The 26,082-nt window shown below is 51.7% G+C and overlaps 5 protein-coding genes across 45 annotated transcripts in view; 3 read left to right on the top strand and 2 right to left on the bottom strand.

Annotated features, from left to right (window-relative positions):
• The window catches only part of XPO5 (exportin 5), a 53,177-nt gene extending 46,243 nt beyond the window's left edge, over positions 1–6,934 (top strand). The window contains exons 24-32 of the mRNA XM_009451326.4: positions 887–984; positions 1,607–1,653; positions 2,081–2,178; positions 3,065–3,127; positions 3,903–3,985; positions 4,614–4,721; positions 4,862–4,999; positions 5,195–5,359; positions 5,824–6,934. Of these exons, the coding sequence (XP_009449601.2) occupies positions 887–984; positions 1,607–1,653; positions 2,081–2,178; positions 3,065–3,127; positions 3,903–3,985; positions 4,614–4,721; positions 4,862–4,999; positions 5,195–5,359; positions 5,824–5,961 (938 nt within the window). The 3' untranslated portion in view covers positions 5,962–6,934. The remainder of the gene's footprint in view (positions 1–886; positions 985–1,606; positions 1,654–2,080; positions 2,179–3,064; positions 3,128–3,902; positions 3,986–4,613; positions 4,722–4,861; positions 5,000–5,194; positions 5,360–5,823) is intronic.
• On the bottom strand, positions 428–20,106 carry POLR1C (RNA polymerase I and III subunit C). 2 transcript variants are annotated; one of them, XM_001136605.7, is made up of 10 exons: positions 20,035–20,106; positions 12,679–12,840; positions 12,480–12,551; positions 10,415–10,522; positions 10,017–10,149; positions 9,670–9,789; positions 9,428–9,580; positions 9,081–9,230; positions 8,807–8,923; positions 8,344–8,673 (listed from the first exon to the last, which is right to left on the bottom strand). In XM_001136605.7, the coding sequence occupies exons 2-10, from the start codon at positions 12,745–12,747 to the stop codon at positions 8,555–8,557; spliced, it is 1,041 nt and encodes a 346-aa protein (XP_001136605.2). In that variant the 5' UTR covers positions 12,748–12,840; positions 20,035–20,106; the 3' UTR covers positions 8,344–8,554. The 2 variants fall into 2 exon arrangements, with proteins under 2 accessions (XP_016811070.1, XP_001136605.2); XM_016955581.3 differs by lacking the exons at positions 8,344–8,673; positions 20,035–20,106 and adding an exon at positions 428–565 and having other exon boundaries at positions 12,679–12,834.
• Positions 12,866–18,030, top strand: YIPF3 (Yip1 domain family member 3). 4 transcript variants are annotated; one of them, XM_001138532.7, is made up of 9 exons: positions 12,866–13,130; positions 13,761–13,967; positions 14,155–14,261; positions 16,230–16,275; positions 16,412–16,504; positions 16,662–16,793; positions 16,988–17,101; positions 17,299–17,422; positions 17,547–18,030. In XM_001138532.7, exons 1-9 carry the CDS (start codon positions 13,050–13,052, stop codon positions 17,693–17,695), a joined length of 1,053 nt encoding a protein of 350 aa, XP_001138532.3. In that variant the 5' UTR covers positions 12,866–13,049; the 3' UTR covers positions 17,696–18,030. The 4 variants fall into 4 exon arrangements, with proteins under 4 accessions (XP_001138532.3, XP_063668543.1, XP_063668544.1 ...); XM_063812473.1 differs by having other exon boundaries at positions 12,869–13,130; positions 13,669–13,967; XM_063812474.1 differs by having other exon boundaries at positions 12,891–13,130; positions 13,666–13,967.
• On the top strand, positions 20,077–22,899 carry LRRC73 (leucine rich repeat containing 73). Its single transcript, XM_001138441.6, has 6 exons — positions 20,077–20,348; positions 20,944–21,104; positions 21,444–21,566; positions 21,938–22,038; positions 22,186–22,408; positions 22,556–22,899. Exons 1-6 carry the CDS (start codon positions 20,077–20,079, stop codon positions 22,624–22,626), a joined length of 951 nt encoding a protein of 316 aa, XP_001138441.3. The 3' UTR covers positions 22,627–22,899.
• Positions 22,900–23,315: 416 nt separating this feature from the next.
• Positions 23,316–26,082, bottom strand: part of TJAP1 (tight junction associated protein 1) — a 29,052-nt gene continuing 26,285 nt past the window's right edge. For all 37 annotated transcript variants that reach the window (XM_016954694.4, XM_009451269.5, XM_063811968.1 and 34 more), the window contains 1 exon segment: positions 23,316–25,119. In XM_016954694.4, the coding sequence (XP_016810183.1) occupies positions 24,025–25,119 (1,095 nt within the window). In that variant the 3' untranslated portion in view covers positions 23,316–24,024.

The raw sequence follows: 26,082 nt of genomic DNA, 5'->3' as shown, positions 1-26,082 counted from the left end.
AGCCTGGACTGGACCACAGATGCGCACCACCACACCCAGCTAGTTTTTATTATTATTTGTAGAGATGGGTCTGTATTATGTTCCCCAGGGTGGTCTCAAGCTCCTGGCTCAAGTAATCCTCCTGCCTCAGCCTCCAAAGTGCTAGAATTACAGGCCTGAGCCACCACACCCAGCCAGAAGCAGCAGTTTTAACACTTCATTCTCATTCAGACCCTTATTAATAGTTGAATCTCTGTCTTTCTTTTCTTTTTTTTTTTTTTTTTTTTGAGACGGAGTCTTGCTCTGTTGCCCAGGCTGGAGTGCAGCAGCGTGATCTCGGCTCACTGCAAGCTTCGCCTCCCAGGTTCACACCATTCTCCTGCCTTAGCTTCTCGAGTAGCTGGGACTACAGGCGCTTGCCCCCATGCCCGACTAATTTTTTTTTTTGTATTTTTTAGTAGAGACGGGGTTTCACCATGTTAGCCAGGATGGTCTCGCTCTCTTGACCTCGTGATCCACTCGCCTTGGCCTCCCAAAGCGCTGGGATTACAGGTGTGAGCCGCCGCAGCCGGCAAATCTTTCTTACCTGAAATTATAAGGAGAATGGTGAAGGAGAGTTTGTTACAAGGATATCCTCCTTCCTATTTTTTTATTCCTACTTTTTGGGCCAGTGACCATAATGTGCAGCCTGACGGAAATGCAGCTAAACTAAGAGTATAATGGAATTCAATATCAATGCCATTTAGGATTTTAGGAAAAGAACTTTAAGATTTTTTACTGTTAACACAGGATATTTTTGACATCTGGCAAATCCTTTAGGGATTGATTCTGCCAGGGGTGCAACCCACCACCTGGCAGGTGAGAGATGTGTGCCTATGCACTAAAATTTCTTAACTTGTTGCAGCACGGGTCTTTGTAAAGCCTCTGGTGCTCTTCTGTCCCCCAGAGCACTATGAAGCCCTGGTATCCCCCATCCTCGGACCTCTTTTCACCTACCTCCATATGGTAAGAGATAAGTCAGGAACAGGAAGCAAAGAGTACTATTAAGGCCTCTGGCCATTTCTGAGCTTTGCAAGTCAGGAGCTTCTAGAAGTGTTGTCTACTAGCCCTGCCAGACCGGCTGGGCAGAGCTTCTACCCCAGCTGACTATCCTTGCTGTAGGATCGAGCAGCCCCCAAAGAACTAAACTGATTTAACTGCCACAAGACAGCTTCAGTTGCAGATTCTGCTCCTAACCTCCTGTTAACTAAGGAGAGGTAAAAAGAGGAATGCTTGCTCACAGACCCTTGCCAGGAATGCTGGGTCTGTTATCCTTACTCTAGAATTAAGCAGGGGGACCAGCTGGGTGGAGAACAGGTATGTCTAGAGACCCAGGAATTCTAAAAATGTTGTTAATTCTTTCCAAGCAAAGAGGTGTTTGAGATACCACCTTCATCAGGGATGTGGGATAGGTTACAGAAACCATAGATGTTTTTTTTAACCTTGTGGTGTGGAGTCTACAGAGGTTGTCATTGATGCCTAGAATCATCCTTGGCTAATTTTAATCATGAAGTGGACTTGACTTTAGATATTATGTGTTCCAATCCTTTCCCCAATTCTAGTATTTATTTCCTTTGTGTTTTCCCAGAGGCTTTCTCAGAAATGGCAAGTTATCAACCAAAGGAGCCTGCTGTGGTAAGGGATACCTACCCACTCTTCTTGGTGGATGAGCTGGCAGCCAGGTTTGGGGTGGGAAAAGGAAGCGGGCAGGGATTCTGCTGTCCCAGGGTAGAAGAGCAGTAGGTTGTAGTCATTCTCAGCCTAGGTGATACATGGCTTGTCTGGACAGGCTGTTACCAGCAGGCAGACTCTGATATCCAGCCTTCATAGGGGCTACTGTTACCTTACTCACTTATTTTGATTCTGTAATGTCTATCCAACTGGACAGAGTCACTAGTAATAATGTCCTTCAGTGGATCACTGCTGTCCATTCCCAACTTTTGCATAAAACGAAGACCCAAAGGAGAAGAAAGTGGTCAGAGAGAGTCTGATTAGGGTCGCTGCTTTCCTTGTCCTTCCTTTTCTGCACTCCTGTGGAACTTGGCCCCCTGGTTTTCTGCAGTGGAGAAGATGAGGCTGCAGATGAAAACCCAGAGTCTCAAGAGATGCTGGAGGAGCAACTGGTGAGGATGTTAACCCGAGAAGTCATGGACCTAATCAGTAAGTGGCATGTCGAAACTGGGGCTATAGAGAATTTTCCTGGAAGAAGAGCTGGTCGCTCAGCCAACTCCATGAAGGCCTGACTAATGCAAAGGATTCATGTTTGCGGTGGGCATGGTGGATTGCGAGGTCAAAAGATCAAGACCATCCTGGCCAACATGGTGAAACCCTGTTTCTACTAATAATACAAAAATTAGCTGGGCATAGTGGCGTGCACGCCTGTAGTCCCAGCTACTCAGGAGGCTGAGGTAGGAAAATCGCTTGAACCCGGGAGGCGGAGGCTGCAGTGAGCCGAAATCATGCCACTGCACTCCAGCCTGGCGAAAGAGTGAAACTCCGTCTCAAAAAAAAAGTTCATGTTTGTAGCAACACTGACAGATCCAAAAGAAATAACTAGATAGAAGCAAGGCAGTCCTTAAGTCAACCTAAGGATACTTTATGAATTGCAAGCTGAATATGGGGGAACAAAAATAGCAGAAGGAATTTGGATTCATTAGGAATAACTTCCTAGTTTTGTCAAAATAGGGAAATGTTTTAAATTCTTGGACATGGAGGCTGTTAATTTTCTTTTTATTTTTACTGTGTCATTTTGTTTGTTTGAGATTCAAAGTAGACCAGGGATGTATCAAGCATCCTTTCCTAGTCACTCACTCTCAGAGAATTCTGTAATTTTCTCTCAGCTAGTTGAACTTGAAGGACCAAAACAGTTCGGTCATCAGAATGCCTCTATTTCTATTGGTGAAGCTAATTCTTGTGCCTTGGACGGTACCCCCATCTTCCTCCTTCCTCACCTGGCCAGAGACAGGTTGGGATCAGTAGGCCTGAGGTGGCTGTTGTGGTAGTATATACCCACCCTTCACCTAGTAACCCTGCTTTCTTGCTTTAGCGGTTTGCTGTGTTTCAAAGAAGGGTGCTGACCACAGTAGTGCTCCCCCAGCAGATGGAGACGGTAAGTGAGCCTGTGAGACCTTGGAGTTCTGCTCTTAGCCTCCTAAATACTGTTCCTTCTGAACCAGGTCAGTTTCCTTGCAGTCTGATGAGGAGAAGACACCCTACATGTAGTTATCATCTCTGGACCAGCCCTCTTGCTGTGTGCCTCCATCATACTCCCACCTCCAGGCCTTTGCACTTGCTGTTTCCTCTGTCTCAGATGATTTCCTCCCAACCGTATATGTGATCTTTTCTCTTGCTTCATTCCAATGTCACCTCTTCCCAGAGATCGTCCATGACCAACCTATCAAAAATGCAACCCCAGCTACTCTGTATTCCTCTGCTTTATTCTTCTTCATAGCAGTTGTCACTACCCAACATTATGTTTTTATTTATGTATTCCTTTCTTACCTATCTCCCATGTTAGAATGTAAACTCCCATCAGGGAAGGGACCTATTGTCCTATACCTTTTATCCCCAGTAACTAAATCAGTGTCTGGTAGAAAGGATGCTCAAATATTTGTCCAACAACAAAGTAACTTCAGTATTTGCAGCATTTTGTGTTTCTGCCTAGAAGCTCCTGTTTCCCTCATGTACAGCTTGAGTGCATCTCTAGAAGATCAGCCATGGGCATGGGCCATTATTATGTGGAGGTGGGAGGGCTCCTAGTACTACTTAGCCACCACTTAGCCTAGAACACTCAGCTTTGCTTTGTTTTTTGCGCTTCTGTCAGAACAAGATATTCTTCTCTGTTCTGAAAGGATGGAGCTTAACATTCTACTCTCTGATAACAGATGAAGAAATGATGGCCACAGAGGTCACCCCCTCAGCTATGGCAGAGCTTACAGACCTGGGCAAATGTCTGATGAAGCATGAGGTGGGTAGAAGGAGCAGGTGATACCTTTACTCCTTGCCCAGGTGGGGAGTCACCTTTTACTTTTCTTGCTCTATGGTGCTATCAAGAGTTTTTTGTAATACTCCTTTGTTACATAAGTTCCTAGTTCCAAAGGCCCCAGAAAAAAACGAGGGAAAAGGTGCAATGCCATGGTGTCTCCCATACCAACATAGGCAGGAGCTCTCAGGAAAACACATAGTAGGCACACTGATGCAGATCCCTGGTGTTTAGCCTCCCCAAGCCAGGCCTGAGCTTTGTCTCCATCCTACACATACAGGTTTTCTCACATTTTGATTTTTTCTTTTTGACTGGCAATACACAAAAATAGAGGAAGTAAACTCACTTCTTTTATTTTTCCTGCTTAGCTATTTAAAACTCCAGCTCCTAAGCCAGGCATGGTGGCACACCTGTAGTCCCAGCTATTCGGGAGGCTTAGATGGGAGAATAGCTTGAGCCCAGGAGTTCAAGACCAGCCTGGGCAACAAAACAAACCCATCTTTAGAGGGGGGAGGAAAAAAAAAAAAAAACCCTCCGGCTCCTGATGTGTAATAATCATCAGAGAAAATTGTGCTTCTTTTCCCATTGTAACTCTTCATCTTTTCCTGTTTAGGATGTTTGTACAGCGCTATTAATTACAGCCTTCAATTCCCTGGCCTGGAAAGATACTCTGTCCTGCCAGAGGACAACCTCACAGCTCTGCTGGCCTCTCCTCAAACAAGTATGGTTATTCACCCCTTTTCAACCTGCCCCTCATGGAAGGTTTGGGTCATGCAGATTGACTAAATCATTCAGAAGAACTGGGGTGCTGAGGCCTTGAGAGAGGCCCCCTGTGGCCCTAAAGCACAGTTGTCTCCCCAGGTGCTGTCAGGGACACTGCTCGCAGATGCAGTTACGTGGCTTTTCACCAGTGTGCTGAAAGGCTTACAGATGCATGGGCAGCACGACGGGTGCATGGCTTCCCTGGTCCATCTGGCCTTCCAGATATACGAGGCACTGGTGAGTGGGGAAAGCATGGGGGAAGGATGGCTGCAGCTTCATCACTCAGTCTGCTCCTAGTCTCTTGGGCCTTATCCTATATTCAGGCACCTGCCAAATTGCTGGTGCAATCTCTGAGAAATGGGTGTGGCAGGAAATGGGGAGGGTGGCAATATCCAAACCTACATCCAGTAAGTTTATCCCTGCTGATATCAGCGCCCCAGGTACCTGGAGATAAGAGCTGTAATGGAGCAAATCCCTGAAATACAGAAGGACTCACTGGACCAGTTTGACTGCAAGCTTTTAAACCCCTCCCTGCAGAAAGTGGCTGACAAGCGCCGAAAGGACCAATTCAAACGCCTCATTGCTGGTTGCATTGGGGTAGGTCATGCACCTTCATTAGTGCTCCCAACCCCCTTCTTAAATCATGTGTATGGGCAAACCATAAACCAGCTGTAGTTATTGACCATTATGGTGAGATTTTTTTTTTTTTTTTTTTTGAGATGGGGTTTCACTCTTGTTGCCCAGGCTGGAGTGCAGTGGTGCGATCTCAGCTCACCACAACCTCCGCCTCCCAGGTTCAAACGATTCTCCTGCCTCAGCCTCCCAAGTAGCTGGGATTACAGGCATGCACCACCACGTCTGGCTAATTTTTTGTATTTTTAGTAGAGACGGGGTTTCTCCATGTCAGTCAGGCTGGTCTTGAACTCCTGACCTCAGGTGATCCACCCGCCTTGGCCTCCCAAAAGTGTTGGGATTACAGGCGCGAGCCACTGCGCCGGGCCAAGAGAATCTTTAACTACTACTGAGGGCCCAGCATTAATTCTCTCATTTGTTTTCCACAGAAACCCTTGGGAGAGCAGTTCCGAAAAGAAGTTCACATCAAGAATCTTCCCTCACTTTTCAAAAAAACAAAGCCAATGCTGGAGACGGAGGTGCTGGACAATGATGGGGGTGGCCTGGCCACCATCTTTGAACCCTGAATCAAGCTTTTGGGCATCCTTCCTCGGCCTTTCTTGTCATCTCTTCTTTCCCTTTGTAGCTAATCTCTAGGCCCTTCTTGCACTGCCACCTCACTTTCCACCATTGTCAGCCTGGAAAGAGATCCAGGTCTGGAGCTGGAGAGAACAGGCCCTGTGCAGGACCAGAAGTAATTATACTAAAGTATCAAGAAAGGGAGTTAGGGCTTAAACTATTCTGTCTAGATGTCCCAGATAGTTCCCATTCTACTTGGAGATTTGGCTTTTCCAAGAAAAGCTAGAGCAGAGCAGCCCTTCTCCCACAAGCCCTCCCACCCCCGTGCAGCCACATACCTGTACAGAATGGTAACTAAGGGTGCTGTGCCCAACCCTGCGACTAGCAAGGCTCGCAGCAAGAGCACAGCCCTCAACTACTTGTGCCAGGGTTTCTCTTGGACCACTCCAACTCCCACTGAGCCCTTTTGCTGCTGGGCTGGCAGGAAACTTTCCCCACTCCCTAAGGGGCATGTCTGGGTTAGGTGCTAAGTGCTGAAGAGAACTTGGTCAGTTCTCTCAACTTTGCTTTGGGCAAGAATCTGCACCTGATGGGATCCATGGTACAGGCTACTGCTAAACTTGGCACAGTATCAAGTATAGTACCTCCAAGGACCAGGGCTGGGCAGTCTTTAGTGCTAACATCCCCTTTAGAGTTCACACATCTTGCCCTTCCATGAATGACCCCTCAGTCTGGCCTCCCCAGCCTCAAGGTCCACTCAGGCGCAAGAGCCACAGTACCCTAGATAGTGTCACATGACACCATTGTCATCCAAGGATAATACAGACCAACTAGGCTACATCTGTGATGAGCAGCTAGCAAAGCCGCTGGTCTTCTCCTAGGACTAAGTCCAGGTGCCTTCCACAATCTCATGGTCTTTCAGGTCCCTGGTTACTTTTCTCAAAGGCCATTTCCAAAAGAATACATGCCTTCGCATCACAACCTGTACTGTGAGTCCATTCTAGAGGTCACTGAAAGGCCCTGTAAACAGAGAGGACATGGATACAGGACCTGGCCCTGAGGTTATTATTGGCCGTAAGGCAGAGTTAATCCATACAGAAACCAGTGTGTCCATGTGCTCTGCACAAAAACAGACCTGTTGTCCATCCAGTCCACTGACAAGAGGGTTTCCACGAGAGCCGAAGTGGACTGAAGCTACAGTTTTTAGCTGGTGCGGGCCACAGGCAGGGTCAGATTGAGAAGAAGCAAAGCTGGGGAAGCAGAAGTTGGAGTCTTGTGTTGCTCCCTCTTCCTGTGTGGTGCTCTGGGTTTCTGTGGATCGTGAAGGCGATCTCAAGAGTGTTTCCCTCCAAACCTGATAGCTGCCTATTCCTGTCTGGTTGGGGCTGTGGAGGGTGTAGTTGTATTTATTGCATTGTAATATTTTTAACATCCTGTGACTTCATGCTAGAAATTTTCTATTGTTTATAGAAACTTTTTGTAGAAACATTAACTCTAAAGCACATCTGCATGTCAGTAAAAATCTCAGTTTCGTACAGAAAGGGACCCATCTGCCTTTTTCAACCTAGTCTTAAAACCAGTGACATACTCCAGGGTTACTTCATGAGCAGCCGGGACTAAAACAGGAAGAAATGTGACTGATGAATCTGGTCTTTCAAGCTTTCTGAAATGGTGTGCCAGTTAGAAAAGGATTTCTATTCCTGACATACCCAGACTAGGCAGCCCATACCATTCTCACAGTGTCTTTCGTGTGTGGCTGCTAGGCCTGGCCCACAGGAATTGCTACTGTCAATAGCTGTCAATAGCAACATGAACTTTCCTGGTAAACCAGGAGATAGGTGAAGTGGCACATTCACTCTAGCTTGAATGTTTTTCTAGGGTTTGGCTGTGCTCCCAGAAACCACCTTAATTTGCCAATTCTCAGGAGGTGTTCTTTCTGTTGTTTTTGAAACAGGGTCTCACTGTTACCCGGGCTGGAGTGCACATCTGATGTTCTTAATTGGTAAATGCTAAACCAGTTCTGAAGTGAGGCCCCCTGTTTTTCGCGGTGGCTCACACCTGTAATCCCAACACTTTGGGAGGCCCCAAGGCAGGCATATCACTTGAGGTCAGGAGTTTGACACCAGCCTGACCAACATGGTGAAACCCTGTCTCTACTAAAAATACAAAAAATTAGACATAGCCAGGTGTGGTGGTGCACGCCTGTAGCATCAGCTACTCTTGCCTCAGCCTCCTGAGAATTGCTTGAACCCAGGAGGAGGCTGCAGTGAGCCGAGATTGCACCACTGCACTCCAGCCTGGGCAACACAGTGAGACTGTCTCAAAAAACAAACTCAGAAGTAGTCTCACAGTGAGACTGTCTCAAAAAACAAAGAAGTAGTCTGAAAAAGTTTTTTTGTTTGGGTGAGTTTATTTACATCTAAGGCCTTATAAAGGCGTAAAAAGTCTCATTTTATGGCACATTTAACAAAATGTATTGATTAAAGCTGGAATTGTCCCAGAAAACTCAGGATCCCTAGTCACACTGGGCTCTGTTCAGCAGTCCTGTAGGGTGGGTCAGTCAGAACCCAAAGCTTCAGCTTGCCTCAGAAGCATCCAAGCTCAGTCCATCTGAACCGCATCTAGTTCATCCAAGAAGCGCCGGCACTTCCCCATCAGTACTTTGATGGCTTCACTCACCAGCACATCTGGTGGCAACACCCCCGTTGACTCAACAGAGACTGGGGACCAAAGAGACACTTTAGTCTAGGCAGGGCTTGCCTGTAAAACTTACTCATAAACTTCACATCTAGACTGGAAGGAAGCTGCAGCACCAAAGAGCACTGCCCACTCATCTCACCACTTCATACTCACAGATATAATGATCTCGAACCCGGGCAAGCCTCACAACCTTCTTTAGCTTCTCATTCCGGAAGATTTCTCTGCTGAAGGTATCCAGCCGGGGGTTGGCAACTCTGGCCACCTTTTTACCTAATGAGAACAAACCATGTTTTTTTATTCTTTTTTCTAATTTGCCACTTGGTAGCAAACCATGTTATACTTTTAGGAGCCCAGGGTTTTTATTTCTGTCACCTTCAAAGAAAATACAATTTAGTTCCTAACTTGAACAGCATCCCAAATACCATACCTTGGACTTCCTGCACCTCAATAACACCAGGTGAGAAGCACCTGCTCAACTCCTCAGCTGCCTCCCCTTCCACGGGCTCAAGCAGGGTGATGTCTGGCAGGAGCCTGTAACTGGCTGTTGCCACTGGTGAAAACTTGGCATGATCTTTGCCTGGAGAGGAAGAAGGAACATGCCTATAGGAAACCCTTCTAGGGTTAGGAAGAATACTCCTCCTAAGCTACTAACAGCAAAAGCACAACCCTCTTGGCTTTCTACCTGCCGGGAATATCTCAGCTGAGTTCCCTAGTCAGCTTGCCCCACTGCAACCGAACTATCCCCCTTCCCAGGAAGGCACACAGGGTTCTCACCAATGCCCTTGACACAGTGCATGAGCAGGTCAATTTCTTGGCCAGGCCGCAGCTGAGCGATGAGGATATCATCGTGCACTGGTCGGATAGTGCCCTCTGGAAAGAGATCAGCCTGGTTCCCCAGGGGGATCCATGTCATATGCCTGGTATACACTGGAGGAAAAACATGTCAGAAGATCTCAGTCCCTAAAACTAGCAGCTACCCACAGGTGGGGCCTCTTCCTCACCCTACCACTACTCACCTTTGTGGTTCACGTACAGTTCGTTGGGGTCAGAGGAATCTTTAGCAGCATGGGGGTTCCGAGTGCATCTGACTTGGAGACGAAACTGTAGAGTATCTATCTCTGTGCCTTCTTCATCTCCTGCACAAATGGAGGGAGCTCCTAAGAACTAGTAAACGTCTGAGTGCCAGCACTATGCTGAATGCTTTACGTGTTTCCCATTTAATTATGGCAAACTTGGGAGACAAGGCAAGTGTTCTCACAGATGAAAAACACTGATGTACAAAGATAAGTAACTTACCCAACATCACAGTCAACCAGGATTTGAACCCAGATAGTCCACTTCTCCCAAAATTTCATTTTCTCACCTTGGTTCCGATACTCAAAAAGACGGGGATCTGCATGAATGGGAATGAGCCCCAGACGGTGAGCAAGAATCTCATCCTGAACAATGGATGTATTATTGTACACCAGGACCTTCTCCACAGCCATAGTTGGCACCTGCCCAAGGAAAAATAACCACTTATCTGCAAAAACCCAACAGACCCCCTACCTATCCCCGTAACCCCAACCTCCAGAGGTAGGGAGCTATCTCTCTTCCTAGAATGTTTAATGAGAAATTTACAAAGAATGAGAAGGTAAAATGCTCAGCAAAATTCCAGGAAAATTAAGGAGGGAAGGACAGCTTGAGACACTTAATTCTCCAAGTGAGGTGTCAGTGCAGTTCCCAAAGCAACTCCAGCCTTGTCACCATGCCTGCCAATACCTCAGCTAGCAGAATTCGTCGAAAAGCATTGGCAATGGCTGCGTCAATTCCCACCATGTCAAACTCCAGTGAGTTTTCATCCATGTGTACTACATCCACACGGAAATTCTAGAGGGACAGGAAAAACATTTAAGTGAAACCTGCTCTCTGTGTAATATCTCTTCATACCTCCCCCTTAGATAATTCCCTCAAGTATTATCCTCTCGTCCAAAAACCTCCCTTTGCCCAAATGTCTCTTATTAAATATTCTATCTCGCCCAGTGTTTTAAGTTTCATGAAAAGTCTCCATTTTTGTCGTCCATTCATTAAAACCTTATGCAATATGGCTTCCAACCAAACCATCCACAGAAGCTATTCTACTGAAAAACAGAAACTACCATAGTGCTTAGTCTTGTTGACACTACTCAGTCCTCTTACTAGACTTCTGTTATGCTTGGCATTGATTAAAAAACCCCCTCCTGGCCCGGCACAGTCGCTCACGCCTATAATCCCAGCACTCTGGGAGGCTGAGACGGGCAGATCACAAGGTCAGGAGTTTGAGACCAGCCTGGCCAGCATGGTGAAACCCCGTCTCTACTAAAAATACAAAAAATTAGCTGGGCATGGTGGCGCATGACTGTAGTCCCAGCTACTCGGGAGGCTGAGGCAGGAGAACTGCTTGAACCCGGGACGCAGAGGTTGCAGTGAGCCAAGATCGCGCCACTGCACTCCAGCCTGGGACATAAGAGTGCCGCATGAAAAGCAAAGAAAAAAATCCCCTCCTTTTTTGAACTATTCCCCTGGTTTCTGAGCTCTGAGCTCCACTCTTCTTCCTTCTCTTATGATCGACTTCCACCCATCTCTAAATTTGCCAGGTTCTTGTCTCTCTCCCAGGTCACCTTAACTGTACTAACAGTTTTAGCAACTATCTGTTCTGACAACTCCCAAAATGTTATCTCACTTCTGATCTCATTTCAAGCATACAGTCTTCTAGCCTGCTAGATTTCTCCACATGCAGAAAACAATGCATCATCATTCCCGTTCCCCAGACCCATTTCTCCTCTCAGTAAATGATACCACAATGCATCAAAGCAGTTCCCAAGCCAAAAAGTCATTTTATGCTACCCCCACAGCCTTTACCAAAGCAATCATAAATTTACCTTCTATTCTACCTTTGCTGTATTTCTACCATCAGTCTTAGTTCATGTCTTCAACCTCAGCTTCCCTTACAACAGATCTGCCTGCTCCATATGATCCTCCTCAAACTCATTCCCTCCCAGGCATCAAGGTTGCAAATCTCATCATGTCTGCTTAAGAACTATTCAATCTCCCTATCATCAACAGTGCCCAAGACACACTTCAACCTTGCCTACCACTCATGCCAGAACTACTTGGACATTCCCGGAGCACACTTCACACAAGCCATAATTTTTTTTCAAGCATTAACCTTTTTCATTGTTCATACTTTATTCCTTGTATCAACAGGTTAAAAAAGTAAAATTTTCCCAAGCACTGATTTACAGATCATGTTTATAAGCTGCACGCAAAGGTCAGTTGCCTAAACGGTAACATTCAGTAATCTATTTAAATGCAATTTTAACCCTTATTTTAAGCTAAGTGAAACAATACAAAAGACTAAATACACACAAAACCTGTATATCCTGAACTTCACTGACTTGAAACAAACCCTTCATAATTTAACTCCTGTTCTTTTTTACTTACCATTCAAGGCTCAATTGAGATGTCGCCTCCTCTTGAAATGTTAAGTACCTCTCCGCCCCTCTTCCTGGTCTCAGCGGAATGCTCCCCACCCCAACCTGCCGTCTTCATCGCTATCAACCACCTTCACCATATTACACTAGATTCACTTGTTTATACACACCATTCCTCAACAAGACTGAACATCTTTGCAGAACTGGGTAGAAACCGTGTCTAATTTGGCCTGTAAACGGAGCGTCTAGCACATTGCTCAACAAACTTACAAACGGAGCGACCCCCAAGAGCAGCTTCTGAGACAGACACAGGCTGCTCAGACCACAGGGTCTGGCCTTCATAACCCTCCCCAGACAACTCCGGCCCCACTTACCTTCTCGAAGCGGTCCTGGTCCCAGGCATCATCATAACCGGAATAGTTACCGGGAAAGTCAGTAGTATGGACCTAGAGCAAAGGGACGAATTTGTCCACGAAGGGACAGTGAGCCCACGGCTATCCCCACGCCAATCCCAAGACCCATCCCTGTTCCGCTCTCATTCCTCCCGCCCGAGCTCAAGGCCACAAGGCTTACATTGCGAACTCCAAACTCCCCCAGAACCACGCGGCTCCGCATTTCCTCCACCGCCTGAGAAGCCGCCATCTTCAATCTCTCCACGAGACTAGAGGTTCTATCTCGCGCGTGCGTCCTAGTAGTCCTGCTCCGTCTCCGTGGCAACGCGCCGCCTCCTGGAATCTTAAATATCGCGAGATTTTGCCCCGCCCCCGTCCACGTCCCCAGCTTCCGGAAGTTGGTTTTGTCCAAACATCCGGGCTTCTCCTTTTTGTGTTCCGGCCGATCCCACCTCTCCTCGACCCTGGACGTCTACCTCCCGGAGGCCCAGATCTTGCCCACTCCGCGCGCGGGGCTAGCGCGGGCTTCAGCGACGGGAGCCCTCAAGGGACATGGCAACTACAGCGGCGCCGGCGGGCGGCGCCCGAAATGGAGCTGGCCCGGAATGGGGAGGGTTCGAAGAAAACATCCAGGTAATGGCCCCAAGGCACCAGCTGCCAGCAACCGGAGGGCCGGCGATGTCCAGAAGTGTCTTGGGGATTCCCCCTCTGGGCCTGGAAGTCCGCTCCATTTACAAAACTCTCTTCTTTGGGTCTTCGTGCACACTAAAGTCAGTGGATTTACATTGACCTGAAAGGGCCAGACTAGTACTCCAGCCTGAGGATCTCGGGTTTCAGGGCCCGCCCGAGGCATTAGGAAGAAGGTATTCTTGGAACAAGTTAGGAGGTTGGTCGGGGTCAGGCATGGAGTGGGGTTGGGTGGGATTCACTGGCATTCGCTGGAAACATACTATGTGTATAGTTTTGTTTGGGGCTTAGGAAAGAAGGAAATGGGTACTTTTTCAGCCTTTTAGTCTTTGATAGGTAACGTAGGAGAAAGACATGAATGGAAGACTAGTAGGTTTCCCAGGCTAGAAAAGATAGCCAAAGCTAGAAACCAGGCGTTCTGAGAGCATATGAGGGGGAATGGAGTGGCATGATCTGTAGTGATTCCAAGCCGTATCCTCAGCAGTGGAAGAACAAAGCCCTAAACCCTGGGATGAGCAGAGGACTTAATGGATGGAACAGAAAAGTCCTGCACTCTAGGAGCCATTGTCTTCACAGGGCGGAGGCTCAGCTGTGATTGACATGGAGAACATGGATGATACCTCAGGCTCTAGCTTCGAGGATATGGGTGAGCTGCATCAGCGCCTGCGCGAGGAAGAAGTAGACGCTGATGCAGCTGATGCAGCTGCTGCTGAAGAGGAGGATGGAGAGTTCCTGGGCATGAAGGGCTTTAAGGGACAGCTGAGCCGGCAGGTGGCAGATCAGGTAAGCAAGATTGAATCCTCTGCAGGTAGAAAAGTAGACCTAGGTATGTCCCGTGTTCTGGAATTGGTGTTGGTGATGTTCGCCCCAGGTTGTCCAGTTAGAACCATGTAGAAATCAAACGGAAAATAGGCAACAGGATCTAGAACCAACAGTACCACAATACCTATGCCCATCTTCCTTACTTCAGATGTGGCAGGCTGGGAAAAGACAAGCCTCCAGGGCCTTCAGCTTGTACGCCAACATCGACATCCTCAGACCCTACTTTGATGTGGAGCCTGCTCAGGTGCGAAGCAGGTGAGGAGCCTTCTCTTGAAGAAGCTTCCCTCCTAACACCTAGACCTTCGTGCACACTACAATCAGATTTCAAGCCCTGGGCTCTAGTGGGCTCCCCGTCTTCATGACCCCATCACCTCTCATCACTGCACCTGTCACTGAAACAAGTAATAATAGCACACCATCTTCCTCTTCTTTTCCATCTAACTGACTACTCATCTTCCCTCAAAACCTACCTCAGATGTCACTTCCTCTGTTCCACATTCCTCAATCCCATCCCCAGTTTGTTCTCTCCTGGTGTTCCTATAGAACTCTGTGCTTGCCAGCCGGGCGTGGTGGCTCACGCCTGGAATCCCAGCACTTTGGGAGGCCGAGGCGGGCAGATCACAAGGTCAGGAGATCGAGACCATCCTGGCTAACACGGTGAAACCCTGTCTCTACTAAAAATGCAAAAAAAATTAGCCGGGTGTGGTGGCGGGTGCCTGTAGTCCCAGCTACTCGGGAGGCTGAGGCAGGAGAATGGCATGAACCTGGGAGGCGGAGGCGGAGCTTGCAGTGAGCCGAGATCGTGCCACTGCACTTCAGCCTGAGCAACAGAGTGAGACTCCATCTCAAAAAAAAAAAAAAAAAGAACTCTGCGCTTGCCTCTAATAGACAGCACTTCACCACTGCTATCCTTTCTTATTCCTGGAATCTTCCTTCCAGAGACCAACAGCATCTCAAAAGCAGGCTCTGTCTTGTTTATCTTTATTCCCAGCACCAGAACAGTCTCAGAATCAAAATATCAGGGCATAGTTTTTGAGTGACTTTTCAAGAACTAGATTTAATCCTGGCTTGGTTTTTTTGTTCATCCTTTAATCAATGCTAATCAAATACCCAGGACCACTCAGCAAGTATTTATTAAGCATTTGCTCTGTGCCAGACGCTAAACTAATCGTATCTGGTTCAGTGGTGAAGATAGATGGGAGCCTTGCTCTTGAGTGCAGTTACAGTACAGTACTCATTCTATGATGGGGCACACAGGAGGGATATGTGAGCCAAAGCAGGTTGGTGGGTGGGACAGGACAAGTTTCCCAGAGGAAGTAAAATCTAGCTAAAATCCCAGGTATGATTAGGAGCTAGCCACTTGAGAGAAGAGGGAAGTGACTAAATTTTCATACCACTTCACATATATTTTTCAAGAAAGTACTCGAAAGTGCCTGGAGGCACAGATAAGCAGGAAGAGGAGGCGTTTTTACTATTTCCTCAGTAACACCTTTCATTCTAAACTTTCCATCTAGCCGGCTAGACTTTTCCCAGGGCTTCCTCATTACAGCCCTGAATTCTGGGTACTCTCTGCTGAGGTCTGCCTGTCTTGTCGTGTCTTTGTTTTGTTTTGTTTTGAGATGGAGTCGCACTCTGTCACCCAGGCTGGAGTGCAGTGGCACGATCTTGGTTCACTGCAACCTCCGCTTCCCGGGTTCAAGCAATTCTCCTGCCTCAGCCTCCTGAGTAGCTGGGACTACAGGCGCCCGCCACCATGCCCAGCTAATTTTTTGTATTTTTCGTAGAGACAGGGTTTCACCATATTGGCCAGGCTGGCCTCAAACTCCTGACCTTGTGATCTGCCTGCCTCGGCCTCCCAAAGTGCTGGGATTACAGGCGTGAGCCACCACGCCCAGCCTGCCTGTCTTTTCAAGGGGAGGGGGCAGACGGATACATGGTCGGGCCCTCCTTCAAGGCCCAGTAGGGCTGAGTTCTCCATATAGCTGCTGTTTCAGTCAGCTAAGTTTCAGAGGGTTGTCCTTCCTGGAAGTAACTTTAGGGGCAAGGAAATGATTTCCTCATTCCCTATCTGTCTTTACTACCCTGTTCTGCCGTGTCATCCAACATGTCTTCTAGGCCAGGCCCCATTCCCTGGAGTTAGAGATGAATAAAGTTCAGGCCTTGCCCTCCAGAACCTCATGGCCTTGTGCTGCCTTTGCTTTAATCTCTCCTCTCCTCTCCCAGGCTCCTGGAGTCCATGATCCCTATCAAGATGGTCAACTTCCCCCAGGTGAATAGAGGGTGGCATGTCTGGAGAGCCGGGGGAAGCACCAGGGCAGAGGGTGGGACCACCAGGCAAATCCTGGGAAGCCATAAACAGATGAGCTGTTGTACCCTCCAGCCTGAATGAATTGGTATATTGACAGAAAATTGCAGGTGAACTCTATGGACCTCTCATGCTGGTCTTCACTCTGGTTGCTATCCTACTCCATGGGATGAAGACGTCTGACACTATTATCGTAAGCAGGACAGACAACTTTGGGGGGGTGGCTGCACTAGGTTGAAAGCTGCCTGAGGTACGATGGTGGAGTGAGACAGGAACAGCCCCTGCGGAAGGCCCTAGGTGAGGCTGAGATCAGAGGCCTCCTAGGACTAAATAGAGCCTTCACCCCACAGCGGGAGGGCACCCTGATGGGCACAGCCATTGGCACCTGCTTCGGCTACTGGCTGGGAGTCTCATCCTTCATTTACTTCCTTGCCTACCTGTGCAACGCCCAGATCACCATGCTGCAGATGTTGGCACTGCTGGTAAGGAGCCAGGTGTGGTGGGCAAGAGTGATGTTAAAAAGAGTAGCCAGGCCTTGGTCGGCATCTGTCCTGGGGCCCCAAAGCCTGGAATGGGAGGAGTAGGCCAATGGACCATGTGTTTCCCAGGGTCCCCATGAGGGGCCAGAAAGCAGCCCAACCTGAATGATTTTCCTCTCCACCATCCTCCTTCCCAGGGCTATGGCCTCTTTGGGCACTGCATTGTCCTGTTCATCACCTATAATATCCACCTCCACGCCCTCTTCTACCTCTTCTGGCTGTTGGTGGGTGGACTGTCCACACTGCGCATGGTAAGCTGGGCAAGAGGCTTCCAGGGGTGGGCTGTCCTCCCAGGGAGTTGGGGAAGACAGCCTGGAGCTGTCCATCTCACAAAGAGCCCTAAATGGGAGGGAAGAGCCCAAAGATGGTTCTGCCCTGGGTGGGGGTGTCTTGTCCCCACTCCTCACTTTGGAGCCAGGCCCTTTGAGCTGTATTCTCATGGCCCTAGGTAGCAGTGTTGGTGTCTCGGACCGTGGGCCCCACACAGCGGCTGCTCCTCTGTGGCACCCTGGCTGCCCTACACATGCTCTTCCTGCTCTATCTGCATTTTGCCTACCACAAAGTGGTAGAGGGTAAGTGGCAGGAAGGTCTGGGTGGGGGAGAATGGGAAAGCAGCTGCCTAGAGCAAGAAGCTAGATATGATGGCCGGTGGGCTGGGCCCATCTGACCCTCGCTCACCTTCCATCTTCCTTCCAGGGATCCTGGACACACTGGAGGGCCCCAACATCCCGCCCATCCAGAGGGTCCCCAGAGACATCCCTGCCATGCTCCCTGCTGCTCGGCTTCCCACCACCGTCCTCAACGCCACAGCCAAAGCTGTTGCGGTGACCCTGCAGTCACACTGACCCCACCTGAAATTCTTGGCCAGTCCTCTTTCCCGCAGCTGCAGAGAGGAGGAAGACTATTAAAGGACAGTCCTGATGACATGTTTCGTAGATGGGGTTTGCAGCTGCCACTGAGCTGTAGCTGCGTAAGTACCTCCTTGATGCCTGTCGGCACTTCTGAAAGGCACAAGGCCAAGAACTCCTGGCCAGGACTGCAAGGCTCTGCAGCCAATGCAGAAAATGGGTCAGCTCCTTTGAGAACCCCTCACCACCTACCCCTTCCTTCCTCTTTATCTCTCCCACATTGTCTTGCTAAATATAGACTTGGTAATTAAAATGTTGATTGAAGTCTGGAACTGCAGCGGCTGATCCAGTGGTCCTCCCTGTCATCCCACTTCCTATATACTTTCCTGCTCAGTCAACAATGGTAATGTCATATGTTCCCTTCTTCATATCCTCACTCAGGCAGGATAAAGGTGGGACAGGCCAGACTACATAGAAGGCAGTGATTGAATATGACACCTGACCCATGAAGCGGCAGGGAGGCCTCAAGCACAAAAGCCATAAGCCTGATGGAACACTGCAGCCAGCTTGAGTCTGGGCTCAGCTGCACTCTTGGGAAGCCAAGGAAGCAGTGACAATTGGACAAAACATCCCGACTTAAACCCTGTGTCAAAACAAGGATCTTCTGCACCTGGGCATTGTGTTGATAATTTTCCTATGGAGCTCTTAATTGAAGCCAAATTTGGCTTTGCCCTGGTGGTACTGGGGCCAGCTCCTTTTAGTTCTTCTGTCTTTCCTCTTAAAACCAACCACCACTCCTAACATAGCACCATCCACCCCCACCACTTCTTTAATCTGCTCCACTTAATAAGTTAATTCAGGTGGCTAAGAGTGGGAATAGGGCCTTTGACCTCCCTTCACTATATTGAATATTATATTTTATGTAAAATAATCTTCTTAACACTAGTAAATCTGGGTCAGCAGCATCTATTCCTCCTAACAAAGGGACTAACAGAGGTGCCCTTCATTTGTCCTGCGTTACACAAGTGAGTCCCCCACCACCCTGGCCAGAGGACAAAGTTGAGACAGCACCGCCTGCACCGTGCAGTGTGGCTCAGCCGCCTTCATGTCCTCACCAGTGCTCCAGGGCCCTGGCCCTGGCACCTTCTTTGTATTGGCTGCCCCAGTCTCGCGGCATGGACACACCCTCAGATGTCAACAGTGCCCTGCGTACCTGAGAAGGTGTGGCACCAGGACCTTGCATCTATCTGAGGCTCCCCTGCCCTAGGGACCCTATGGGGTACCCTTCTCCCCAGCAGCTCAAGCTGGCTCTGCCCAGCCGTGGTCCCTGGGGCCTCCCTGATGAGGCCGCCATCTTGGCGAGGAGCAAGCGGGGAAGTCCCCATGGGCCGGGATCACCACGCACGCTGCGCCTCGAGTCAGGGGGGCGGGGGCGAGGCGCGGCGCGGATGAAAGGGCCCTGGGGCCTTCCAAATAGGAGGGAACAGTGCCCTGGATTCCGGCGGGGGTATGGACCTTAGGAACGGGAAAGGATGGAAGAATGGGCAGAAGCACCAGTAACCGTGCCCAACGCCATCTCCACGGGGCGTGCCTCCATTCCGCTCCCCGTCAGCCCTACCCACTCAGCCCTGCCGCCTTCCTTCTGCCAGCTGGCTGACCCCACTCCCAAGGGAAGAGCGGCCTATCGCTCCCAGCTCCTTGCCCCGAACCACCCAGTGTACGCGAACCTCGCGGGCCGGCGTGGCCTTAGCCGGGCAGGGGGCGGGGCGAGCGGCGGTGACGCGGCCGTTGCCATGGGAACTCGCCGCCCGCTCGCTCTCTGGAGCTGGAGCCGGAGCTGCCGCCAGGCGCCCGCCTCAGGCTCTCTCTGCCAGCCGTGCGGCCAGGCCCGCGGGGTGGTCGGGGGGAGCCGGGCAGCAGAGAACTAGGGAGCGGGTACGGCCTCCTAACCGAGACCGGTAAGCCGAAGCCCTTGAGCCACTCGCTGCCGCTGCCGCCGCCGCCGCCGCGACCGCGAGGGACAAGGACAAGCGCCGAGCAGCGCCTGCCCAACCCCCGGAACGCGCACCCGCCCCAACGCCCAGACACGGACCGTGCGGGCCGCCCCCGCCCCAGCGCCGCCCCACTTCAGCCCGGCCCGCGCCCTGGACGCCTCCGCACCTCTGGCCGGCTCCGGCTCAGTCCCGGTAGCTCTTCTCCGCCCCCGCCGCAGCCTCCGCCGCAGCCGCAGCCTCCGCCACAGCCGCCGCCTCCACCCCCGGCCCCACTCCGCCCGCGACCCCTGCCGGGGCCCCGACCCCGGCCCTATCCCCGGCCCCGCCCGCGGCCCCACCAACCTCCGTTCCGGCCCCGTACCCGGAGGCCCAGCCGTGGGCACGATGCTGCCCAGCTCCATCCAGATTTCGGGGGAGCCGCTGTCCGGCGCCGAGGTGCGGGACATCTGCCGCGGCCTTCGCGACAACGCCGTGCGCCTGCTCTCACTGCGCGGCTGCCGCCTCTGCGACCGCGACTTTGGCCGCATCTGCCGGGCCCTGGCCGGGGCCACGTCCCTGGCGCAGCTCAACCTTAACCTGGGCGTCGTGTCCAGCCCCAGCCGCATCAAGCAGCTGGCTGAGGCTCTGCGGACCAACCGCTCCATCCAGTCCCTCTTGTGAGTGCGCCCCCTCGCAAGGGGGTCCCGGGCACTGCACCCTTCCATACACCCCTGGCACCTCCTGTTCCTCCACACTCCTTCCAGTACCATACTACCTTCACATGCCTTATGCACATACACAGTGCCTCGGCCCATGCCTTCACAGCACCCTCCAAGCACATGCTTGGACTTTGCACGCGCGACCCTACCCGTGTTGGGATACCCACCACTTCCTGACATGAGGTGGGGGCCGTACCTCCCCACCTAATCATCTGCATTTACTTCACTGGGGCAGCTCCTCGGTTCCCAAGGGGGAATATCCCCGTGGGGACGAGAGCCCTGCCCACTGCAGAGTTCCGGTCCACCACCCACCCACCCCTTCTCTGCCCCTCCCTGTGCAATGTCCTGGATCCCTGCCCCAGAAAACAAACCGAATTCTCCCTCTATCTGTATTCCCTGAGAATCTAGAACTTTCCTTCTCCTTTTCCAGGCCCCTCAAGTGCTGTGACTGAGTGCCCTCCCCATACCTAGGGCTGACAGAAGTGAAAGTGTCCCTTTCCCATGTAGATAGGGCCGAGGACTGCAGTAACCCTGCTCTCTCACTCTCCTCCAGCCTGCATGGGAGCCCCCTGACAGATGCGGGGCTGGCCTTGCTGAACCCAGCCCTGGCCCTCCACCCTGCCCTCGTGGCTCTGGACCTGGGGGACTGCATGCTGGGTGATGAAGCCATCAACCTCATCTGTGGCCTCCTGCCCCCAGATGGGGCCAAATCTGGTGAGCAGGACCCTGTTGAGGGCTTGGGCTAGTGTGGCAGTGATGAAAATCGAAATGCAGAGGGAAGGGGGTGTGGCCCCAGAGCTCTGATGATGTGGGTGAGAACATCTTTCTACTCCTCTCAGGAAGGGGCAGGACGGGGGGCAGCATGGAGACTCAGGAATCCAGGCTGGGGCAGGCAGAGGAAGCATGGGCCTCCTTAATGGCTCTTGACCTCTATGGTGGGGGTAAGGTGGTGCCCAGCCACTAGGGACACCCCAGAGACTCAGGGATGGTGGGGAAGGGCTGGAGGAGGGCTTAACCCTCCCTATTCTGGTTTCTTGCTATGATGCTGCCCAGGCTTGAAGGAGCTAACGCTGAGTGCCAACCCTGGCATCACCCCTAAGGGCTGGAGCCGCCTCGCCATTGCCGTGGCCCACAGCTCCCAGGTCCGCGTCCTCAATCTGGATTACAACCCCCTGGGTGAGGCTCAAGAATACCCCCTTGGGCTGTCACTGCTTCATGCCCTATCCAAGAGCCTGGGACCAACAGTTGACATGGTAACCCGTACACTGGGAGAGGGAAGAGAAAGGCGAGCCCCCAGGGGTCAAGGAGATAGCTTTGTGGAGGACCAGGTGACCAATAAATAGATCAAAGCATCAGTCACCACCCGTGGGCCTAACTTGCTTCGTGCCTTCACTCACCAATCACAATGATCCCTTCCTGACCACCACCAATTGTCCATGTTTCCTTGGCCAGGGATTAGTATCTAAAGTTGTTAAGGCAATGGGGAAGCTATCTGTAAGGATTAGCAGGCATGTGTATGAATGTGTGCACGTGTGTTGTCTCCCCAGGTGACCATGTGGCAGGAATGCTGGCTGTAGCTGTGGCCTCTAGTCGTACCCTAGAGGTGCTAGACTTGGAGGGCACAGGGCTCACCAACCAGTCAGCTCAGGTGGGAAGTCGTCATGTTTGGGCACGGCCAGGGGATGGGGTGGAGGTTAGCTTATGTGTCTGATGACATACCTAAGGCGTGGCAGGTTGGGGTCTGAGGACCTGCCTTAACTGTGTTCATCCTTTTCCATATTCTTCCCCACTTCAGACCCTGCTGGACATGGTAGAAAATTACCCCACAGCTTTGCGGAGCCTGGTGTTGGCTGAGAACAGCATTAGCCCAGAGCTGCAGCAACAGATCTGTGACCTCCTCTCTGAGGGAGAGGAGGAGGAGGAAGTGGCAGGAGGGGCTGGCGACACCCAGGAATGGGAGAGAGGGCGGGAGCCTGCTGCCCACCAGAGAGGCAGCAGCTCCTGGATGTGCCCCAGCGGTAAGAACCCAGAGGGTTGATCAGAGCCAGGTCTGGAAGAGGCTCGGGACAAGGGAGAGTGGGTGTGCAGAACCTAGGCTCTCACCTATCTGTGGTCCCCATTGGAGGAAGGAATGGTGGTCTGAACACTCCTCTGCCCTTCCACAGATCCCAGCTCTCAGATGGTGCTAATGACGTCAGGACTAGGGGACAGTCTGTTGGCTGAGACCGAGATGTGACTCTCCACTGGGCCTCTGCACACCATTTCACTTATCTATGTCCCGAGCACCTTGCCCCAGATATCAGGGTCGGGCCCTGGGACTTGGGAGGGAACTGGGGTCAGGGGCTGCATGGGGGCTCTGGCAGCTCCTGGCAGTGTGGTGGGAAGGAAGCTCTGGAAGCTGTGACTGAGCAACAGCCTTGGGGGGCACTTGAACCCACGGCAATGCCTTTGAACTTGGCAGCTCTGGCTGCAACCCGCTGGCTCGGAAAAGATTTTATGAACTCCACAACCTGTCGTGTGGCTGTAGTCACTTGGGGCCGGCAGTAGGGGAGGAATTGGAACTACCAGTAAGCACCACTAGGGGGCAGTAGCATCGCACAGCCCAAGCTCTAAGCCGCGTGAACTGGTCCAGCCAGGATCTCAAAATAGGCCTGGCCAGGCCTAGAACCCAGGCCTCTGAGGCAACACCTTACACTAGCCCCATAAAGATCTGGTCCCTGCCTCCGAGGGAAGGCTCAGGGACCCTGCTAAGGTTACTTAAGGTGCCCCCTTTCCCGCTCCCTGATGCTCTGTGCCTAGGGAAACCCTAGGCAGAGTGGGGCGAGGGGGAGTCACTAGCCGACTAGGATGAGACTAGGACTGGGAATACTTACAAATGGGGAGAAAAGTGGGAGAGGGGAGGTCATTAAGACAAGTTAGGCCATATCAGTAAAATAGTTTTATTTGATTTTAAAATAGTCATCAATGTGAAAATTTCCCAAAGCTTAAGAGTAACAGTCTAGAGCCAAGGTTGGGAGTGGGGGCCAGGCCTCACACAGAGCCCAGCTTGAGGCCCCTGAGCCCCACCCTCCTTTCCAGAGGGAGGGAGGAGACAGCTGAGGGGGCCCTGAATCAGTCCTCTCCCTCGTCCCCAAGGCCAGCTGTGCCAGGCCCCTGGAGGGCAACAGCTCATGCGGAGGACTGGGGGGGGGGGGGAAGCAAACAGGTAGGAAACAGAAATGAGGTTAACAATTACACCATCACCCCCCCCAAAAAAAAAACAAAATAACAAAACTTGTGACTATGAAAGGAGGATGGAAGATGAATACTGATAAACTCCTCAGCTCCCCAGAAAAGCCCAGTCTGGGCTGGGTTGGGCTGATTGGAGGAAAGGTCTTGAGACCCAACTGCATGTTACCTCTGAAGAATAAATATTCTAAGAAAAGGGGAAAACCATGAGGCAAGCTGCCGCAGTCAGTCAACGCAGCTGACAGGCCTGGCATGGCCCACAACCTGACCCCATCCACACAGGAAACGGCTGTGCGGGTCTGGATAGAGGAGAGGTCAAGGGCTTGGACTGGGGACCCTGAGCTGCCAAGGTGTGGGGACTCCTTGCAGTCCTGGTGCAGCAATGGCAGGAAGGCCAGCAGGGACCCTAGTTGAGCAGGTTGCCCTGCTCCTGGGCCTGGGTCAGGCTGTCCTTGCGGTGCAGGTGGTGAACCCCCATCCTCTTGGGGCTGCGCTGGGGACGACTGGAGCTGGGGAGTGGCCAGGCCCTGCCCTCGGTGTGGGAAGTGCCTGGCCCCTCCTCTGTGCCACTGTTAATGGGCAGCAGGCTCTGGCGCTCTTCCTCAGGACTGATAGGCAGGTTCAGCTCTTCTTCCTCCCTGGGAAAGCCAGAGTCAGGTTCTGTGGGTAGCAAAAGCTCACTCTCTTCGGGTCGGGCAGAAGGTGCCTGGACCACCTCATCTCTGTCAGCGGGGCTATGGGCAAAATGGCGCTGCAGCTCAGGGAGGGCATCGCGTCCAAAGGCTGTGCGCTGGGCCACAGCAGCAGGTGGTGGAGTACGGTCCACAAATGCCCGCTGCCAGCTGACCAGCAGGTCCTCTTCAGAGCTGGCAGAGCTAGCTGGGGCACTGAGTGTTAGGGGCGCTGGGCTGGGCTGGTGGTGGGGTGAGGCCTGGGCTGAGGCAGGGGTGCTGGGCACTGGGCTGGGGCGGGCCCGCTCACTCCCCTCCTCTACCAGGCTCAGGGAAATGGCCTGGCGGGTAGCGTAAGTGCAGTTGGGCAGGGGGCTGTTGCGGGGGATCTGAACCTTATCCTCAGAGAACTCTATTACCCTGCGGCCAGGATACAGTGGGTGTGGTGGAGATGGGGTTGGGTAGGGGTTCAGCTTCTCAAAGGCTGGCAAGGGCAGCTCTTCCTCCGGGGAGCCCCTGGCAGTACCCAGAGAGTGGCACTCCCCATTGGGTTGTGGGGTGGGGCTGCCAGGGGCCGGGGGACTGGCTGGATCACCTGGGACACCCTCACTCATGTCCACATGCACAAAGACATCCTCAGCCAAGGGGCGCCCGGCGCTGCCTGACTGGGCTGAATTGAGCAGTAGAGACTCTGGCTTCTCTAACACTCGGGCAATGACTGAGGTAGGCACCACAGCCCCTGGGGCTAGGCTGGGAGCAGGACCTGGGCTGGCGGCCTCTTGACCACTGTGCAAATGTTTCCGAACCATGTCCTGTAGCTCACAGGGCAGCTGAGGTAAAAGAGCAGGAAAGAGAGACATCAATGATCGCAGCCAAAGACAACTTGACTCATGGCGAAAGTAATGGCTCCCACCTTTAAGTACCTCTGTGTACTCAGCACTCCGCTATCTCCTGTTCTTACAGCATGCCAGTGTGTATACCCTCACTTCACAGACACATAGGCCTGGAGAGGGGAAGACAACTCAAAGCTTTGGTTAACTTGGCCAGGATTTAAACCCGGATCTGCTGCTGCAGCTGGCATGTTCTCAAACTTCTATCTCCCAGCTTCTGCCCAAACCATACTTAAGTTTGGAGAATCTGCATAGACCAGTAGCCTTAGAAATACCTCTACTTCTAGGCCAGGCACAGTGGCTCATGCCTGTAATCCCAGCACTTTGGGAGGCCGAGGCGGGCGGATCACGAGGTCAGGAGATCGAGACCATCCTGGCTAACACGATGAAACCCCATCTCTACTAAAAAGACAAAAAAATGAGCCAGGCGTGGTGGTGGGCACCTATAATTCCAGCTACTTGGGAGGCTGAAGCAGGAGAATTGCTTGAAGCCGGGAGGCGGAGGTTGCAGTGAGCCGAGATTGTGCCACTGCACTCCAGCCTAGGCGACAGAGCAAGACTCAAAAAAAAAAAAAAATACCTCTACTACTTCTACTTCTGCAGGCAACATCAACCTTGGGCCTGAAGCTGTGGGGTCTAGAGTTTACCCCTTGGGGTAACATGATCAGATGGGCCTAATCCTCTCTTAGTACTCTTTGGGCAGATAGCTCTGACTACCCTCTCCTTCCTGCCTGGGATCTTCTCTCTCTGTCTCTGTTACAGAAACCAACAGGGCTGGCCCCCCAGAACTAGTGATGGGCCCTGGACAGTACACGGGACACCAACCAGTGGCAGAGTTGACTGGCTTGAGAGGTGACATGGAGGCAAGAGGAGGGCAAAGTGGGAAGAGGAGGACAGAGAGAG

Source organism: Pan troglodytes, chromosome 5, assembly GCF_028858775.2.
Source record: "Pan troglodytes isolate AG18354 chromosome 5, NHGRI_mPanTro3-v2.0_pri, whole genome shotgun sequence".
NCBI lineage: Eukaryota > Metazoa > Chordata > Mammalia > Primates > Hominidae > Pan > Pan troglodytes.
The sequence above is the reverse complement of the archived record's forward strand: the minus strand, read 5'-3'. Positions and strand labels throughout refer to the sequence as shown.

Excerpts from the sequence above, each read along its gene's own strand:
- LRRC73 (XM_001138441.6), top strand. The coding sequence starts at position 20,077 with ATGCTGCCCAGCTCCATCCAGATTTCGGGGGAGCCGCTGTCCGGCGCC. Across the intron at positions 21,567-21,937 it reads TCTGGATTACAACCCCCTGG|GTGACCATGTGGCAGGAATG; the intron begins GTGAGGCTCAAG and ends TTGTCTCCCCAG. Across the intron at positions 22,409-22,555 it reads CTCCTGGATGTGCCCCAGCG|ATCCCAGCTCTCAGATGGTG; the intron begins GTAAGAACCCAG and ends GCCCTTCCACAG.
- POLR1C (XM_001136605.7), bottom strand. The coding sequence starts at position 12,747 with ATGGCGGCTTCTCAGGCGGTGGAGGAAATGCGGAGCCGCGTGGTTCTG. Across the intron at positions 9,581-9,669 it reads ACTGTACGTGAACCACAAAG|TGTATACCAGGCATATGACA; the intron begins GTGAGTAGTGGT and ends TTTTTCCTCCAG. Across the intron at positions 8,924-9,080 it reads TGAGGTGCAGGAAGTCCAAG|GTAAAAAGGTGGCCAGAGTT; the intron begins GTATGGTATTTG and ends TGTTCTCATTAG.
- YIPF3 (XM_001138532.7), top strand. The coding sequence starts at position 13,050 with ATGGCAACTACAGCGGCGCCGGCGGGCGGCGCCCGAAATGGAGCTGGC. Across the intron at positions 14,262-16,229 it reads CCTGCTCAGGTGCGAAGCAG|GCTCCTGGAGTCCATGATCC; the intron begins GTGAGGAGCCTT and ends CTCCTCTCCCAG. Across the intron at positions 17,102-17,298 it reads GACTGTCCACACTGCGCATG|GTAGCAGTGTTGGTGTCTCG; the intron begins GTAAGCTGGGCA and ends TCATGGCCCTAG.